The 16,063-nt window shown below is 27.1% G+C and overlaps 1 protein-coding gene across 5 annotated transcripts; it reads left to right on the top strand.

Annotated features, from left to right (window-relative positions):
• The first annotated feature begins 2,027 nt into the window (after nt 1-2,027).
• LOC113556283 (transmembrane channel-like protein 7) lies at nt 2,028-9,619 on the top strand. Of its 5 annotated transcripts, none has more exons than XM_026961138.1 (6): nt 2,028-2,163; nt 4,370-4,477; nt 4,536-4,711; nt 6,540-6,677; nt 6,741-6,841; nt 7,402-9,309. In XM_026961138.1, the coding sequence occupies exons 3-6, from the start codon at nt 4,543-4,545 to the stop codon at nt 9,307-9,309; spliced, it is 2,316 nt and encodes a 771-aa protein (XP_026816939.1). In that variant the 5' UTR covers nt 2,028-2,163; nt 4,370-4,477; nt 4,536-4,542. The 5 variants fall into 5 exon arrangements, with proteins under 5 accessions (XP_026816939.1, XP_026816938.1, XP_026816940.1 ...); XM_026961137.1 differs by having other exon boundaries at nt 2,059-2,280; XM_026961139.1 differs by having other exon boundaries at nt 2,059-2,280; nt 4,520-4,711.
• The last annotated feature ends 6,444 nt before the right edge of the window (nt 9,620-16,063 follow it).

Below are 16,063 nucleotides of genomic sequence, written 5' to 3'. Positions count from 1 at the left end.
ATAGAGAAAAGAAAGATCAAATTTATTTTCTACCGGGTTATTATTTAATTGTATCTATTAATATAAAAATTAAATTTTACAGCAGATGAAGTAAGAGTAAGTCTTATAGTGAATATTTGCCTCAAAGAATAAATCTATAGGAAGGGTTGACTAATTTATAAAATTCTAATAAAAGTAGTATATTATTTAAAAGTTGTGTACATTTTTATTTATGTATTTCTATAATATTATATCGATTATTTAAACAAGTTAATACATACATAGGAATAGGGTGGTAACTATATAGGTACTTAAAATTCTAGGAATAAAAGTAAGATAGTCCTCGACTCCACTTAGCTAAATATCTCGCGTACTCCCACGTGTAAAAAACAATCAATAAAAATGTAAATATTGTCAAGCATGCAGTAATGTGAATTCATTATAAGCTGTTGTAGCCTGCAGTAAGTATAGGTATGTTAATCCTGTGATAGGATCTGAGTAAAGTAACTGCATCCTCTTTTATTATAATAATGCTTATAAACTCGACGAGAATTTTTTTCTACCTGTATTATACTTTAGCGGTGACAGAATCATTTGAGGGAGTAATGGGTGGATTTCCTCTCACGGGGGTGTGGTAATTTGGAATTTTTATTTATTTATAACTGTAGCTGTGATATACAATTTTCAAATAAGCATTAAATAAAATAAAAAATAATATAATTAAAAAACAGAAATTCAATAAGTCGTTAAATGTGAGGCGTAGAAGGGAACCTCCCGCATCAATATATAATAGTAGTTAATTTAATCATCCCGTTTCTACCCCTGGGTCGAAACTCGTACTTTAGATATACGCTATTGATACTCGTGCTAATATATATATATATATATCGGTGGTTATTTAGTTGATACAGTCAAAAGTTAACCAACTTGAACAATTTGTTTCTAACGGTACAAGTTACAAATAATGATTTGTCTCTCACAAATCTATTATCTAACTCATCTCTATATTATGTTAAATCTATAAAACGATAGCATTTAGTATACAGTTGGACATATATTATATTAACATTTATGAATTCAAGTGCGATCGTATAACAACAAGTACTTTTATGACACACGTTATATACATAATACCATAAATATATTTGTATAGTATATAGTGTTGTGGCACAGAACGAACAATCGATTTGTTAGTAATTATAGTACAGATATATAGATATTCGGTAAGTACAACACACGATAATACACATCAAAGAAGCGTATTGTTACGTGTAACCACTGTTTATATACATATATGTAGTGATCAAACCGCTGCGGCGAGAACACATTATATAAATACGTTTTCAAAGTTTCTAGACTGCACACCGTGCCTCTGGTTGACGGGCGAGGGCGGGTGGGCGGGCGGACGATGACGTGGCCAAAGGGTCGACGACGATGACGATGGTAGTGAAATGATTACCTACGCGCGTGCATGTACGGGAAAACAGGGTTGTACGGCTGAGAGGGTGGTTATCGATCGTGGGCACCCGACCCGCGAAACCCATCTAGGGCGCGCACACTCGCACAAGCGCACCCACACTCAAGTCGCGCCACAGCCATCGCCGTCCAGAGCCGCCGCCCGCCCGTCCCGCCGCGGGAGAACTATATATTATTATTATTATTATTATCGTCCCGAAATAGGTAGGTAACGCGTACACATCTTCGTCGCCGCCGCCGCGATCCACGCGAGACAAACGTCGCGGTCACGCGAAAATAATAACACCGTCGTTGTGTACGGGGCAGGTCATTGTTCGCGTTATTTACGATTATTATTGTTTTTTATTTATTAGAAAAACGCCGCGGCGAATACGCGTCACGCCGCTTCCCCTCGCACACCGTTTCGCGTTGCATTTATTTAAATATATTACCAGTGTCTGTGGTTCGTCTCGCGATATTTCAGTATTAAATATTGTATAATATAATAAAATCGCGGTCGGCGCGACAACGCCATGGCGGCGACACGGCACTTCGGCCGCCGCCGGTGTTGTTGCCGCCTCGGCGACGGTCCGCGGCTGTGCTCGCCGCCCTGCCGTCCGACTGACAACCGCTGCTGCAGTCGTCGCGTCGCCACTGCCGCCGCCCGCGCAGTCCGACGCCCAGCCGGTAGCGTCCCGACAGCCGCCGTCTCCGTCCGCTCGGAATCAAGTAACGTACACGGCAATAATAAATAATAATAACTATGATAGTGTGATAGTGTTGCCTATTTATACAACTGACACGGTCCATGGTCTGGTACGATAACTGCAAACGCACTTAACATAGGTAGGTATTCATCACAAGTTTCCTCGTAATAAACCATAATAATACGTTACCATGTGTCAATGACAATTGTTTCAATACCGAGAGCAGCCCGTACGCATCCCGTTTATCGTCGTTTTATTTTTTCCAGAATCGTCACGGCGCTAAAATAGAAAGTTTCCATACGCAGTACGCACCTAGTTTATGGGCTGAAATATTTGTTGCGCACACGCCATCTGTTATAAATCATAATACATTGTAATTTGTGGAAAATACCCGTATCAATAGAACTTTTTTTATTAACTAACATTAAATATATCAGTAGTCTTTTTAGTCTGTAAGCACTGAGGAGTAGGTACGGCTATAGTTTCGAATCATTTAATATGAATATTATTTTAAATAACGATTTAGTCCGTATTGTGTTTTATATAAAATATTATAATTTAAGTCTTAACTATGTAGATAACACAGCGTACACAGGAGTAATAACCAATTAATTACATATTCCTAAATACAATTATTGATATAGTACTTATCTTATTTTTGGATCAGGGTATTATTATCATTGATCATATAAACTAATATAAGAAGTGACATAAAATAAAATATTTTTGTACCTAAATAAAAAATAGAATTATTCTTGGAAATCGTAATATAAAACCTAATACACAAAAATGTTTCTGATAAAAATAAGATTGAAAAGATCAGCACAATATTTGCAATATTTTCATTCGAAAATACCCAAACTACCTGTATTGAATTTAAAATTTTGAGAGGAGTAATAAATGTAATAAATATGTTTTTTTTTTTGCTGTCATCACCTTGCTAAGAAGTAAAAATGCCAAAATTGTAATATCTTAATCTTGTTTCGGGGGGGGGGGGATATATTTTCACCTACTCATAAAATAGAAAATTACTTAAATAAAGTAACGTCACAGCTACAATAATTTTATTAATAGACAAAATAATTAGGTTATTTTATACTTGTAAAATATATAACCTTGTAATACATAAAATAAGAAATTATAATTAATTTAAATATAGTATAATGCATGTTTATAATACAATGCACACGTGTTGTACGACCCATGGGGGAATGCCCGCAACGCCACTAAAGAAAAGCCACTGCTCATTTTAAGCTATTTATAGATATGAAAAAAAATTTCAATAATTATCCATTTATTAATTGTAAATTAATTTGTAGTAAAAAATCATAAATTGTTCAATTTTTAAAGCTAAAACTTGACAATTTAATACAAAGTTCCTCAAAAATATTTTATTTTGAAAATAGTCAAAAAATATATTAGCACATTTTTTTATAGACAATAATGTATGTCTACAGTTTTTCAAATTTGTTATTAAACGTAGATAACAATTGTACATATTTTGTTTAATTTAAAAATATTTTTAGTATTTAAAACTTTTACTTATATTATTATATTTTAAACATACAAGACATGTTTTGTGTTCAAAAGTCAAAACATAAAGATTAATTTTAATCTGACTTAAAATGAAGAACAATTGTATATTATATAAGTGTACATTATTATATTAATAACATAATAAATATAATGTTTTCTATAAAAAAATGTAATTGACCTAGTACTTACCTTAATACTAAAAACCAATAATAAATAAACTTTTTTAAATAATTTGGAAAAAATAAATTTTTACGAAGATCCAGTTTTTGATAAATTCGATTTGTTTGATTTATTGTTATTAAAAACGTATAATTTTTATAGATACTTGAAATTTTTACCTAATTTTTATTTAATGATTTTCTATAAATGGTATAGTTTATACTATTTTGTGATATTTATTAGAACTTTAATTACTAATATTGAAATAAAATAAACACATTAAACTCTTTATATATATATAGGTACCTACCTGTCCTACCTACCTATTTTAATTTGAAAAATTATTATTTTTATAATTTAATTTGTATTTTATTGGTTAGTATACCTAACGTTGTGTAATGTTAAATGACAGGAATTGGTAAATTTATATATTTTTTGCAAAATTATTTGTTTTTTCTGTATAGGTTTTGTTATTATTGATTGTTATTTGTGTAAGTATTAAGTTTATCATACAAAAATTTTTTATTTTACAGAAATCATAATCAAAATAGAAAAAATTTCGAACTACTAAAAATGATGAAAATAATTCATTAAATTATCTACGTAAATAATTTAATAAGATTGGAATCAATTAATGTAAAGTATGAAAATATAGATACATAAAAATCAATTCGTCTAACTAGATATTTATATATATAGTTGTAGAATGTCGGAAAGCGAGAGAAAGAAGAGATCACAATGTATAGATGTTTGGGAAGAAGCAGGCTCGGAATTTTACCAAGAAAGCTATCCGGGCATGGAAGCAGATTTAGAGGCATTCCAAAAAAATCCAAATAAGCTTTCAACTTTATTACCTAGTAATAAAACAAGAACAGGTAATGTAATATATCTTCATAATTGTTTTTATTTGTGCATAGCAACATAGAACTTATAATGGTTAATATAATATTATATAAATCAACATAAAATTATAATCATTTAATCATTACAATCATTACATTGTACTTATATAGTTATATCAGATGTATGTTGATCAAATGTTAAAATATATTATTATATCCCACTGTACTATAAAATATTATTATTGGTATGTTATAAATGATTCATGGTGATATTGTAAGATATGATACATCATACATCACATAATATTCAGTTCTATGTTAATAAGACGCTACGGTTACAAATACACTAATGTATGTGTTATACTGTTATCTCCGTCATAAAAGAGTAGAACATAAAAAAATTGCGTCCAGAAAAATCATTTTACCTTATTAGTTTCAAAATTACAAATTGTCATATATGTTTTATCAAACTTAAAAATAAAAGTACGATTTAGATTCTAGACTCTAGAATCTAGAGTATCTCCTAGGCTTTTGTTGATAATTTAATTTAAAAATGAGTTATAACTGTAAAATATTACAATTTTAAAATGCTCGTTTTAAAAACCAAGTATTAATAAAAACCTACTCACTACCCTAGATAATAGGATTCTTACCTTTAGATTTTATAGTAAATTCGGCTTTAAATGAAGATTAACAAAACAAAATTAATTTTACTGAACACAAATTTGTTATGTTGTACGTTTAACGTAAAACGTATACAATACATGTATCATTGTAGCTGTAAGCTGTAACATCGTTTTAAGATAACATCTATACGATACTATATCTATGATTGCAAAGTTGCTACGCACTCACTATTAATCACAATTATTTACGTACTCGCTAGTTCTCTCCTATTTAATTAATTTACTTAAAAAACTTAATTTTTAAATTAAATAATAATATATATTATATTTTTGTAACATTTATATAGGTATTATGGATAGGTATGTCATTATTGATAAGATAAATAAATAGAAAAATGAAAATACACAGTTCAATTTTGTCATTATTGATTTGTTGGGCATTTTGCTTGTCATTTTTAGATCAATATTTAAGTTTTATTAAATTTTTCGATATTTTTAAAAATGTCCGTTAATTAAAACTTTTAACATATACATTTTATAAATTATTTTTATTTTTTAATTCTCGTCTTATAAATTATGTTCTGCGTACACGTACTAAATTAATAAATCTTTAGTTGAAAATATTTTACACTTGATATATTTTCTTATTTTTTAAATAATGATTTTTAATTTTATTTATAGTATATTTTTTACTGAATTTACTAAGATTTTAAGGAATTTATAAGTTCTTCTTAGACAATTTTTTGTGTTTCATAGTGTATTTTATACATATATATTTTGTATTTCAAAGATTTTAAATTAATTCATAGCCCAAATTATTATTAACTAATTGTATGAATAATATTCGTACACAGTTTATATACTTATGTTACGATGTTGGATGTTAACAAAATATAATTATTGCTGAGATTTTCATAAAACAATTATAGTTACAATTACAAGGTATACCGTAGTTAATCAACAATTCAAAATAATGTATTAATTATAACTAATATATAAAGTATCTAATAAAAACAATACATTTCATCCATACGACAATATTATAAAATAAATACACTCATTTCGAAATTTTTATAATAAAACATGGATTCATCTATATATTTTATGTAATTTTGTTTTATACATTATTTTAAATTTCAAGGTATCTTGTGTATACACAAAACATCACACATAATTATTTTACACGTTAATAATATTGAGATAAACAGTTATAAAATTGTGTTTGTAATTTTCAGCTAGGAAAAAAATCAATAATGGAACTGTGTGCTATCAAGCAACAGCTACATTAAAACCGGTAGAATATGGAACACTATGTCAAAACACTATGGGTTGTAATAATGAAATTCAAATATCACTAATGCCCGATTTGTCAGGTAATATAACGCTACAATAATTTTAAATAACAATTAATAATTCATAACTTTGAATGATTTTAGAGAATTTATCTAATGAGGAACTTGTGTGGGAAGAAATTATGAAAATCAAAACTATGCCAATTAGCATGGCACACAAGAAAGAATTAAAAGCAAAACTAAAAGTAAGTTTTATGTTTAACACGTGTAAAAAGTAAAACAGTAAAATTAGAAAAGCAGTTGACATTAGGTTTAGCTACATACCTATTTAATAAATTACTAATAATTTGAATAATTTATTTCGATCATAAGATATTATATTTTTGAAATATTTATTATAACTCGTTAAAATAATGTATTCATATTATATATATAAATTGTAGGTAAACATGTAACTAAATAAATATTTTATTGTACAAATAAATAATTTATAACAACATTTTATTGTGATACCTACTAGATGCCTATAAAAAGATAAAAGCTAGAAGTAAATTGTACATTATTAATAATTTATTTACATTGTACTTACTCGTATTAGTCTATTACCTTTTTTTATTCTGTTTATAGGAGGAAGGCTAAAATAAAAAGTGAAGCCAGATGAAATATATTTTATTTTAATTGTTTACTATTATGTTAACTGTTTAGATAGTTGCTTAATTACCTAAATATAGTTTTTAATTTACCTTAAACTGTTATAAACATTGATAAGTATGTATCTATTTAAATATTTATTTTTTGTTTATAGAGTGCAGATGCTTTTAGACTTCAAGGTTTCCAGCAGCTCAAGTGGCAAAAGCGAAAAATTTGTAATTGTTTGAAAATCAAGTGGTTAGAGTTTTATAATAAATTCAATTTGTGGAGTTCGAGTTTTAAAAAAATCGAAGGTCACTGTGGTGCAGGTGTAGTGGAATTCTTTCTTTTTATAAAATTGTTAATTTTTTTAAATGCTTTTACTATGGTTGTGGTTTTAATTATATTGATATTTCCTTCAGTTTATTGGGTAGAATTAAAAGAAGGAATCGCACCAGACCTCTGGAATGAATGTGGTTCGAGTAATGAGAGTGCCTCAATTGAATGCTGTAGTGCTATTTACGAGAACACTACTAGGATAGTAAGACCTCGAGTAAACATGCATTACATTATGGATATTATTCAAGGTACGGGTTGGGTTGAAACGACGCCTATGTATTATAGTTATTATCCAAATCAGCAGTTTAATGTTGGCAAATTATTCACTTATCATGTACCGTTAGCATATATCGTTTCTACCATTAGTTATTTTATTTTATTTTTTTTGATCATTGTTAGGAAATCAATTAAAGGATTTAAACAAAGAATGGTAGAAACTCAAGTACAATATTATTTGTACTCAAACAGTATTTTCATTGGCTGGGACTTTTGTATTAACAATAAAATATCGGCCATACTAAAGCAAAAGGCAATATTCAATGAGTTGCGTTCGTTTTTGATCGCCGATAGACCAAAATTCGAGAATAGGAATCGTAGTAAACAAATTAACATTATAATAATTAGGTTGCTCATTTCATTTTTAGTAATTGCGCTAATCGGATCTGCTTGTTTCTCGGTTTATCTGATTTTTTATTACTCTATAAAGTTGTTGCAGCGAGACCAAACATTCATGTGGGCGTTTTTGTTGGAATTTGCGACACCGGTAGCGATAACATTTTACAACATAGTGTTGCCAATTATCTTTGATGTTTTTTTAAAGTTTGAAAACCGTTCCATGTATCAAGAAACCCGATTATGTATATTGAGAATAATATGTGTGAGATTATCGTTGTTGGTCGTATTGTTGGGTTCAATTTATAAGTTGATTAACTGCGTGCGGGAAAAATCTCAGTGTGCAAGTGCATTATGCAGTTCTCCGCTCTGTTGGGAGACCTACGTGGGTAAGATAATGTATAAGCTTCTTATTGTTGACGTCGCATGCAAAATCGGAATCACCATTTTGATTAGTTGTCCCCGGAGCATACTTGTTAGGCATTTTAAAAATAATTTTTTCCAAGTCATGTGCAAGCAAGAACTTAACTTAGCGAAGCACGTTTTGGATGTTATTTACATTCAAATAATCGTGTGGTTAGGAAGTTTCTATGTAGCCTTGCTACCAGTTCTAGGACTGATATCAATGGTGATAATGTTTTATATAAAACGATTTTCTTGTATCGTTAACTATAGCCTAGCTCAAAAGGTATACAGTCCGTCGCGAGCACATTCAATGATCATGTCCATGTTACTCATGTCTTACGTCCTATGTGTCACTACGTGGTTGGCGGCCGTATCAAAAATAACGCCATCTAGGTCATGCGGTCCGTTCAAAGGACTACCGTCTGTTTGGAAGGTTTTGATTGATTACATTCGCACCATACCCTCTTGGACGGTTACTTGTTACGAAATACTGCTTAGTGTAAACTTCGTAGTTCCGTTGATTTTCATACTCTCGTGCATTGTCTATTATTATCACACTGTTATGAGATCCAATAAAAAAATGATTGTGGTTCTACGCAAGCAGCTTGTACTTGAAGGGCACGACAAACAGTTTCTGTTGAACCGGTTGAGTGCATTTATTAAGCAACAAGATAGGCGTCGTAAAGCCACCGAAAATAACGGTGAAATCGACGTATTGCTATCTTGATTTGCGCAAAATATAATGGATAATTGTTTCAGGAAAATTGGTGATTTTTAGGGTGCTTGTATTTTAATATAATTGATTGACGGTATTTTTTTTTGTACATTTGAACTGCTTAAGTTTAAAAACGGTTTATTAACAGTTACCGAAAATATGTATACCTACCCGAAATTAGTACTTACCTACTTGTTTTTACCGAATAGTGACATTTAGTATTTGTTTTAAGCTCAGTACGTTATTGCTTAGGTTTGATATTTAGTTTGTTTATTATTTTATTACTTCCGTTAAAATATGAATTTTCAATATTATTATTATATTAATAATTTAATTTGAAACATAATTAATTATATTAAATATATAAATATATTATGTACCTAATATTTTGTCTTGTAAACAATATTATGTTAATAATATCGTATAAAAGAGATTTATCAAAATAATTAACAAATACTTAGATGTATTAAATATTATAAATATATTATAAAAACTATAAATCTTATTAATAATATTAATAGTATAAACTATTCAGTTCAAACAAGATAAACCATTAAAGTGATCTCTATGAGAGTTCCACGATTCAAACTCAAAAAATTATGTAAATAAAATGTATATTTATATTATAGCATAAATTATAATATTTAATAATTGTATTTTTAATTATATAATATATTAAACAATATTACAATGTTTATTTTTAAGTCTTAATCTAAATTTACATATTATACGATTTTGGGTGATATTTTTTGGACTGTCTTCCTTATACATTTTGTTTTGTGTTTATTATTAATATTTTTGTCATACATATTTTTTTTTACTATAATTTTTATAAATAATATTTCAAATGTATGTAATAATTAAAAAAAATATATACACATAAACACACACATATATAATATATATATAAACATACCAAATTATATTTGTGTGATAAGAATTCCGTGTTGCAAATTGATGATAATCGTTTAAGATTTTATGCAGTACCCATATTTTTGGAAAATTATTTTCTGATTACTTCAATTATGAAAATATAGTTATGTATGATAAATGATTATTCAATATTCATAAATATAGCTTTTTAGCTAATTAACAAATTAATTATGTTGTTTTATAATGGTGTATTATTTAGCTTTTTTATTTTTTATTATTAAATACCTACCTATGTTTTGTTTTATATTTTAATATTTAAAAAAAAAAATAGGCATACCTTTTGTATTATATTTGCTTTCCCATACGGTGTAAAACTTAATTTTATGATAATCAACTTTGGTAGTTACTAGTGATGCTAGGATTTTGATATTTTTTCTGAAGTAAGGAGAGTAATAACCAAAAAGTTATTTTTATATATGGAAGGCATAACTAGGATCCTTTAAAAGTTTGGTATACTGATGGTTATAACTTATGGATATAATTTTGTAACAAACTTTATACAAGATACAATGCGTGATTAGACAATATATAATAAGTAGGTACACGCGATATAAAAAATTTTTAAATTTACCTAACGTTTTATTATTTTACTTAATGATACTTATTCTCATCCACTGAACATCTAGTATTGGAATTAAGATTATTAAAGTTTAAGTCAACATTTCCATAGTTTAAGATCATAGTCAACATAGTTATTATAATACTATACAACAAACAAGTATATACCTAATTGTTGCTAAAGTTATTGACATAAAAACTGACCAAAACTTCATCTAAAAATATGATTAAGTAGGTACTTAAAAATAAAAGTATTTCAACCAAATTTGAGTCAATCTAATCATGGAATGGGTAAGTTAAATATAAGTAAATATAACATATTGTTTTTGATATTTTATAATAAGGTGTAAAATAGTATTATATAAAACTTTTTTTCTGCTTCAGAAAAACTTCAGATTAATATAATCATGTAGGTAAGACATCAGATATAAAGTAAAATTAATTACCATCAACTTAATAATATACTGGTAATGTATTTAATTTTACATCGAGTATTATAACAATCTTTAAATTGCTATAAAATACACTTATGAGAACATTGTTGTAGTATGTATATTTGCAAGTATTTTTAATTTGAAATACAATTATTGGATAAATAAATAATGAATTAAAATATCAATAACTAAGAATAATAATTCTTAAAAATGGTATTACAAAAATAAACAGATTTAACATTGGATATAGTATTTATTTATTGTTATACTATGATAATTTTTACAAACTATGGAATACATCAATATCAACAATTAACATTGATTGTACTATATACTAAAGACTATATTACATAGGTAATTAATGACATTAATAAAAACTTAAATGTTCAAATTGTATTCCACAACCCTAATCCCACATAGATTCCAAGCTTACTAACCTTTTAATAAAAAAAAATTAAATTATAGATAAATTGTAATTATATTAAAATTATCATACCAAAATAACTAACTCTAAAACTACTTATTCATATTTCTATTTAATCAACATTTAAACATTTAAAAAAAAACATCATATACTTATGGCTTATCAATTATTATAAAAAAGATGATTCTTATTTGAAAAAAAAGTTTTCATTGTCATCAAATCTTCTATAAGTTATATAAAAATCCAAGAATTTGAAAATATGAACTAAAATCAAAAATTTGATATAAATTTATAACAACTTGAAATTATCTTAGAAAAATTTGATGTAATCAGTATTATTCGATAAAATAAGTTAAGTAAACTAGTAAAACCAGAACAAATCATTAAATACAATTACAATATGAAGTGTTAATTTTTTGTTTTATATACATTAACTTTTTTCAATTAAATAATACAAAGGCTATAAATACTTACAGTAAAGTGTAATCAAAGGTAATTTCAAAGTTGGTTCTACTGAAAAATTACAATGTTGTTCTACTTGTTCTTTTGTAAGAACTATATCTAAATTGAAAATTACTTTCTTGGCGAATCGTTCGAACGAAAACAGTATTTCGAAATAGAATCTAGTTCTACCTATTATATTTGATATAATATTAAAACTTGACCGAGTCATAGTATACAAAACGACTCCAAGTATCAGCTATAAGTATTTCGTGAATACCCAAGTACAATATAACAATAATATGGGTAACATTTATGTGTATAATTAAAAATAACAGTTACACGTATAATTAAAAAGTAAAAATATTCACCACGAATTTAAGTTTGATTCGAATATTATGGAATCAATTCGTTTTTTGTTTGAAAAGCGAGTAGAGGTAAAAGGTAATCGAGTAATCGACCGTCGATACCCGTTATGTTTTCAAATATTATATTAAATAATATAATACACACGAATGCGAGTATCATAGCACGTCGCGACGGTCACGTCAACTCGCCGCACTGAACAGTTTCGAATGACGATCATCGGCGCCGATAGATAGCGTTGGCCAAACGATGATGTATCGATGACCCATCGAAAGCGATCCGTTGACTTCCGTTCGCGAACTTTTGTCTCAGCCATCCATTACACCGTGTGACGATACGTCTTTTTACGACTTGTCAATCGGTCTATATCACTGACCACCATCTGCCGACCACCTTAGGACGTCAAAGTGGCAATGATCATAAACGCAAGACTGGTGTTGGTGTCTAGAACATTATAGCATAAATAGGCTGGCGACGCGTTCTACTTTTGCATCAGTAGTGGTTACAATTTAACCATTACATTTCATATGATGAAGCAACTATATGATCTTTACTGATTAACCGTGTTGCGCCAACGAGAACTTCTCCAGAGGATCTCGTTGGAATTCTGATGCCACTCCTAACTACTGATGCCAATTGTTATATTAAATAATAATTAACTTTTTTATGTTAAGTATGAGTCAATGCTGGCGGTATCCATCTCAACTCGAACTTGATAAAGTATTGTCGATTAATTTATATATGATAGTTTTATATTTATTATAACATCTAACATTTTAACCATTCTTATATGTATAAAATGTACAATGCTTATTTACTTCCTTAAAAAAATTGTTGATAAAATGTAAATTGATGCAGAGTCTTAAAGTTATGAATTAAAACGCTGTAATCACTAATTACACTAATAATAACTAACAATACCTACTTAAATGTACAACAATTATTATTTATATTTACATGTATTCATATTTAAATGGATCAAAAAATATTTTTGACTTGTTTCACAATGCTGTATGATGTGTGCCTTATATATTAAATATTTAAATCCATATCTGTGTATATTTTAATTTTAAAATTGTTTATCCTCGCCTTTTGCAGTAGTTAAAATACTTTCATTAAATTATCGTCACTGAGTAAATCACTATACATTTAAACAAAACATATAAAATATCCTTAAAATAATTGATACTGACCAGTGACCACGTTAAAACTGTAATTGTAATAAAATTTATTATAAACTATCCTTAGAAATATAGGCTGACAGACTGTTTCGGTTTTTTTTGTGTGCAATGATATCATTGTCCATTGAAACCAAATTCAACATGTACAATACAGTGATCTTTTTTAATGAAGAGCAATACCTACGCTAAACCAACTACATGGAATGACTTACCAGTTTTTAAATTTGTTAAATTATTTTCAAAATAAAAAATTACATTTTACTTTTTTTTGGTGAAAATTATGATTTGCTTATTATTAATGTTATAGTATTTTTAGTACTATCATCAATATTTTTTTCATTCATTCTTCATAAATTCTCAAGTTTAATTATTGAAATTAAATAGTAAACCAACCATACTATAATATTTTAAGTACCTATTAATATTACCCTAGAAACATGATGCAGATAATATTATGTTTTATTTTTAATATTCCTGTTAGACTTATCATCAATTAACATAATAATTAGGATTCTGTATTTAGGATTGGGCGTGTATTATAATATATTAATATGTCTTAACCAAACTCTTTTTTGTTATATCTCTAGCTTTTAACAATGGTTTTTTTTATTAAGTTTAATATTAAAATAATAATGTAGAAACATAAAAGATAAAAATAGTGTAGCTTATAATTTTATACAATTTATATTACCAGGTACTACGGGTGCTAGGTAGTATAAAGTATAAACTACCTATCAAATAAATTATAATAAGAAATGCATATTTTTAATTTCCGTCATAAACAAGATAATTATGTTTTAAAATTTAAACAATTTTTTAATGAACTAGGTATTCTTATTTATGAAAAGATATAGTGAACATACTATTACTTATAGACAACTTGAAATTTTAATTAATTTTCTTTTTTGAGTAATAATATTTATTTAGTCTGAAAAATATATAAAATGGTGGATTACTAAAATAATAGCGATTCAAAATATTTATTTTTTTATTAATTTATAAAATCATAAAGTTGTTTGGTGTCTACAGAGAAAAATGTAGAAGTTTAATATTCTTATATTCAAAATATAAACGCAAAATATCAGGGTTCTGGGTTCTATAATTGAAATAAGTACCTATATAATCATAGGCGGAACTAGACATTTTCATTAGACTAGGCATCTCATGAGAGTAATTTTGCACCTATCCCACCCTAAGGAAAGGGTGGGGAGCGATAGGGAACACCAACGTATTTATTACAATACAAATGTATAATAGGTATAACTGGTTTAAGTAATTATTAATGTTATAAATATAAAATTGTATCACTTTTAATTTAAACTTAAATCTTACATGTGAAATAACAGATACTAAATAAATTTTAAACATTTAAACTATTCTATTTATTACGTAAAATTAATTTCTCAGATTTTCTTCGCTTTTATACCTAATTTATTTTATTACATTTAAAATAATATGTTTTTAGCTAATGTATACATTATATGGAGCCAATTATCTGTAGTTCTGCCCATGTTTACAACAAATTTTAATATCTAATAAATAAACTTTAAATTAAATATTAGCTTCAAAAATGTTTATAAAAATAAAAAATGATCAAATTATGTTAAAACCAATAGGTAGGTGTTAGTTTAGTATTCCTTTTAAGAAGTGTAACGTTTAAATAAATATTTATGCTAAATGTACCAAATACTAATATAGTAAAAAAGATATATAAATAAATGAAAAATATAAAATTGTATGCATTGTTTATTACATGATACATATACAAAATAAATATTTATAAGGCACATGAGCGTTTCAAGTGGATCTCTCGACTACAGTGTGTTCTGTTTCAAATTTTTCAATAGACAACAATATTATCTACCAAAATTCAATAATTGAATAGAAAATCATTTTAATTTTTACTTCAAAATATTATACAATAATTTAAACTAAGATATATAAAAATTATTAATCATACACAATGTTATTTAGAAATACAAAAAGGTACCAATGTTATAAATGTTATGTTAAATATATATATATTATTTCATTATTGTAAATGAAAATCAATTCATTAGGCATCTACATATTTGTGTTAACAGATAGGAAGCACAACATTTCAAAAATTAGAAAATTAAATCGAAATATATAAATATAGGACATAGCAACATAGGTCTTGAACTATGAATCAAGCTATTAATGATATAGGTACTAATGTTTTTAACATTGATGTAAATGAAAAATAGGATATGCTAAATACAATACCTATTGGCTATCTATGTTATAATATCCACATAATATCATAGATATAACATATTGTATTATAATTTGTATAATTATTAATTGTACATCAATAGTAGGATTACTATGTTCTGAAACGTTTTTATACTGATATACTTAGTTTTTAACTATTAAGATCCCGTTCTAGACTTTTAGCAAAAGTGAAA

This window comes from Rhopalosiphum maidis, chromosome 3 (assembly GCF_003676215.2).
Source record: "Rhopalosiphum maidis isolate BTI-1 chromosome 3, ASM367621v3, whole genome shotgun sequence".
NCBI classification, from domain to species: Eukaryota; Metazoa; Arthropoda; class Insecta; order Hemiptera; family Aphididae; genus Rhopalosiphum; species Rhopalosiphum maidis.
Note: the sequence above shows the minus strand (reverse complement) of the source record. Positions and strands in the feature narration are given on the sequence as shown.

What these genes read in the sequence shown, in the direction of transcription:
- LOC113556283 (XM_026961141.1), top strand. Translation starts at nt 4,543, where the DNA reads ATGTCGGAAAGCGAGAGAAAGAAGAGATCACAATGTATAGATGTTTGG. An exon ending in TAGTAATAAAACAAGAACAG is followed by an intron (nt 4,712 to 6,539) that starts GTAATGTAATAT and finishes TGTAATTTTCAG; the next exon opens with CTAGGAAAAAAATCAATAAT. An exon ending in AATTAAAAGCAAAACTAAAA is followed by an intron (nt 6,842 to 7,401) that starts GTAAGTTTTATG and finishes TTTTGTTTATAG; the next exon opens with AGTGCAGATGCTTTTAGACT.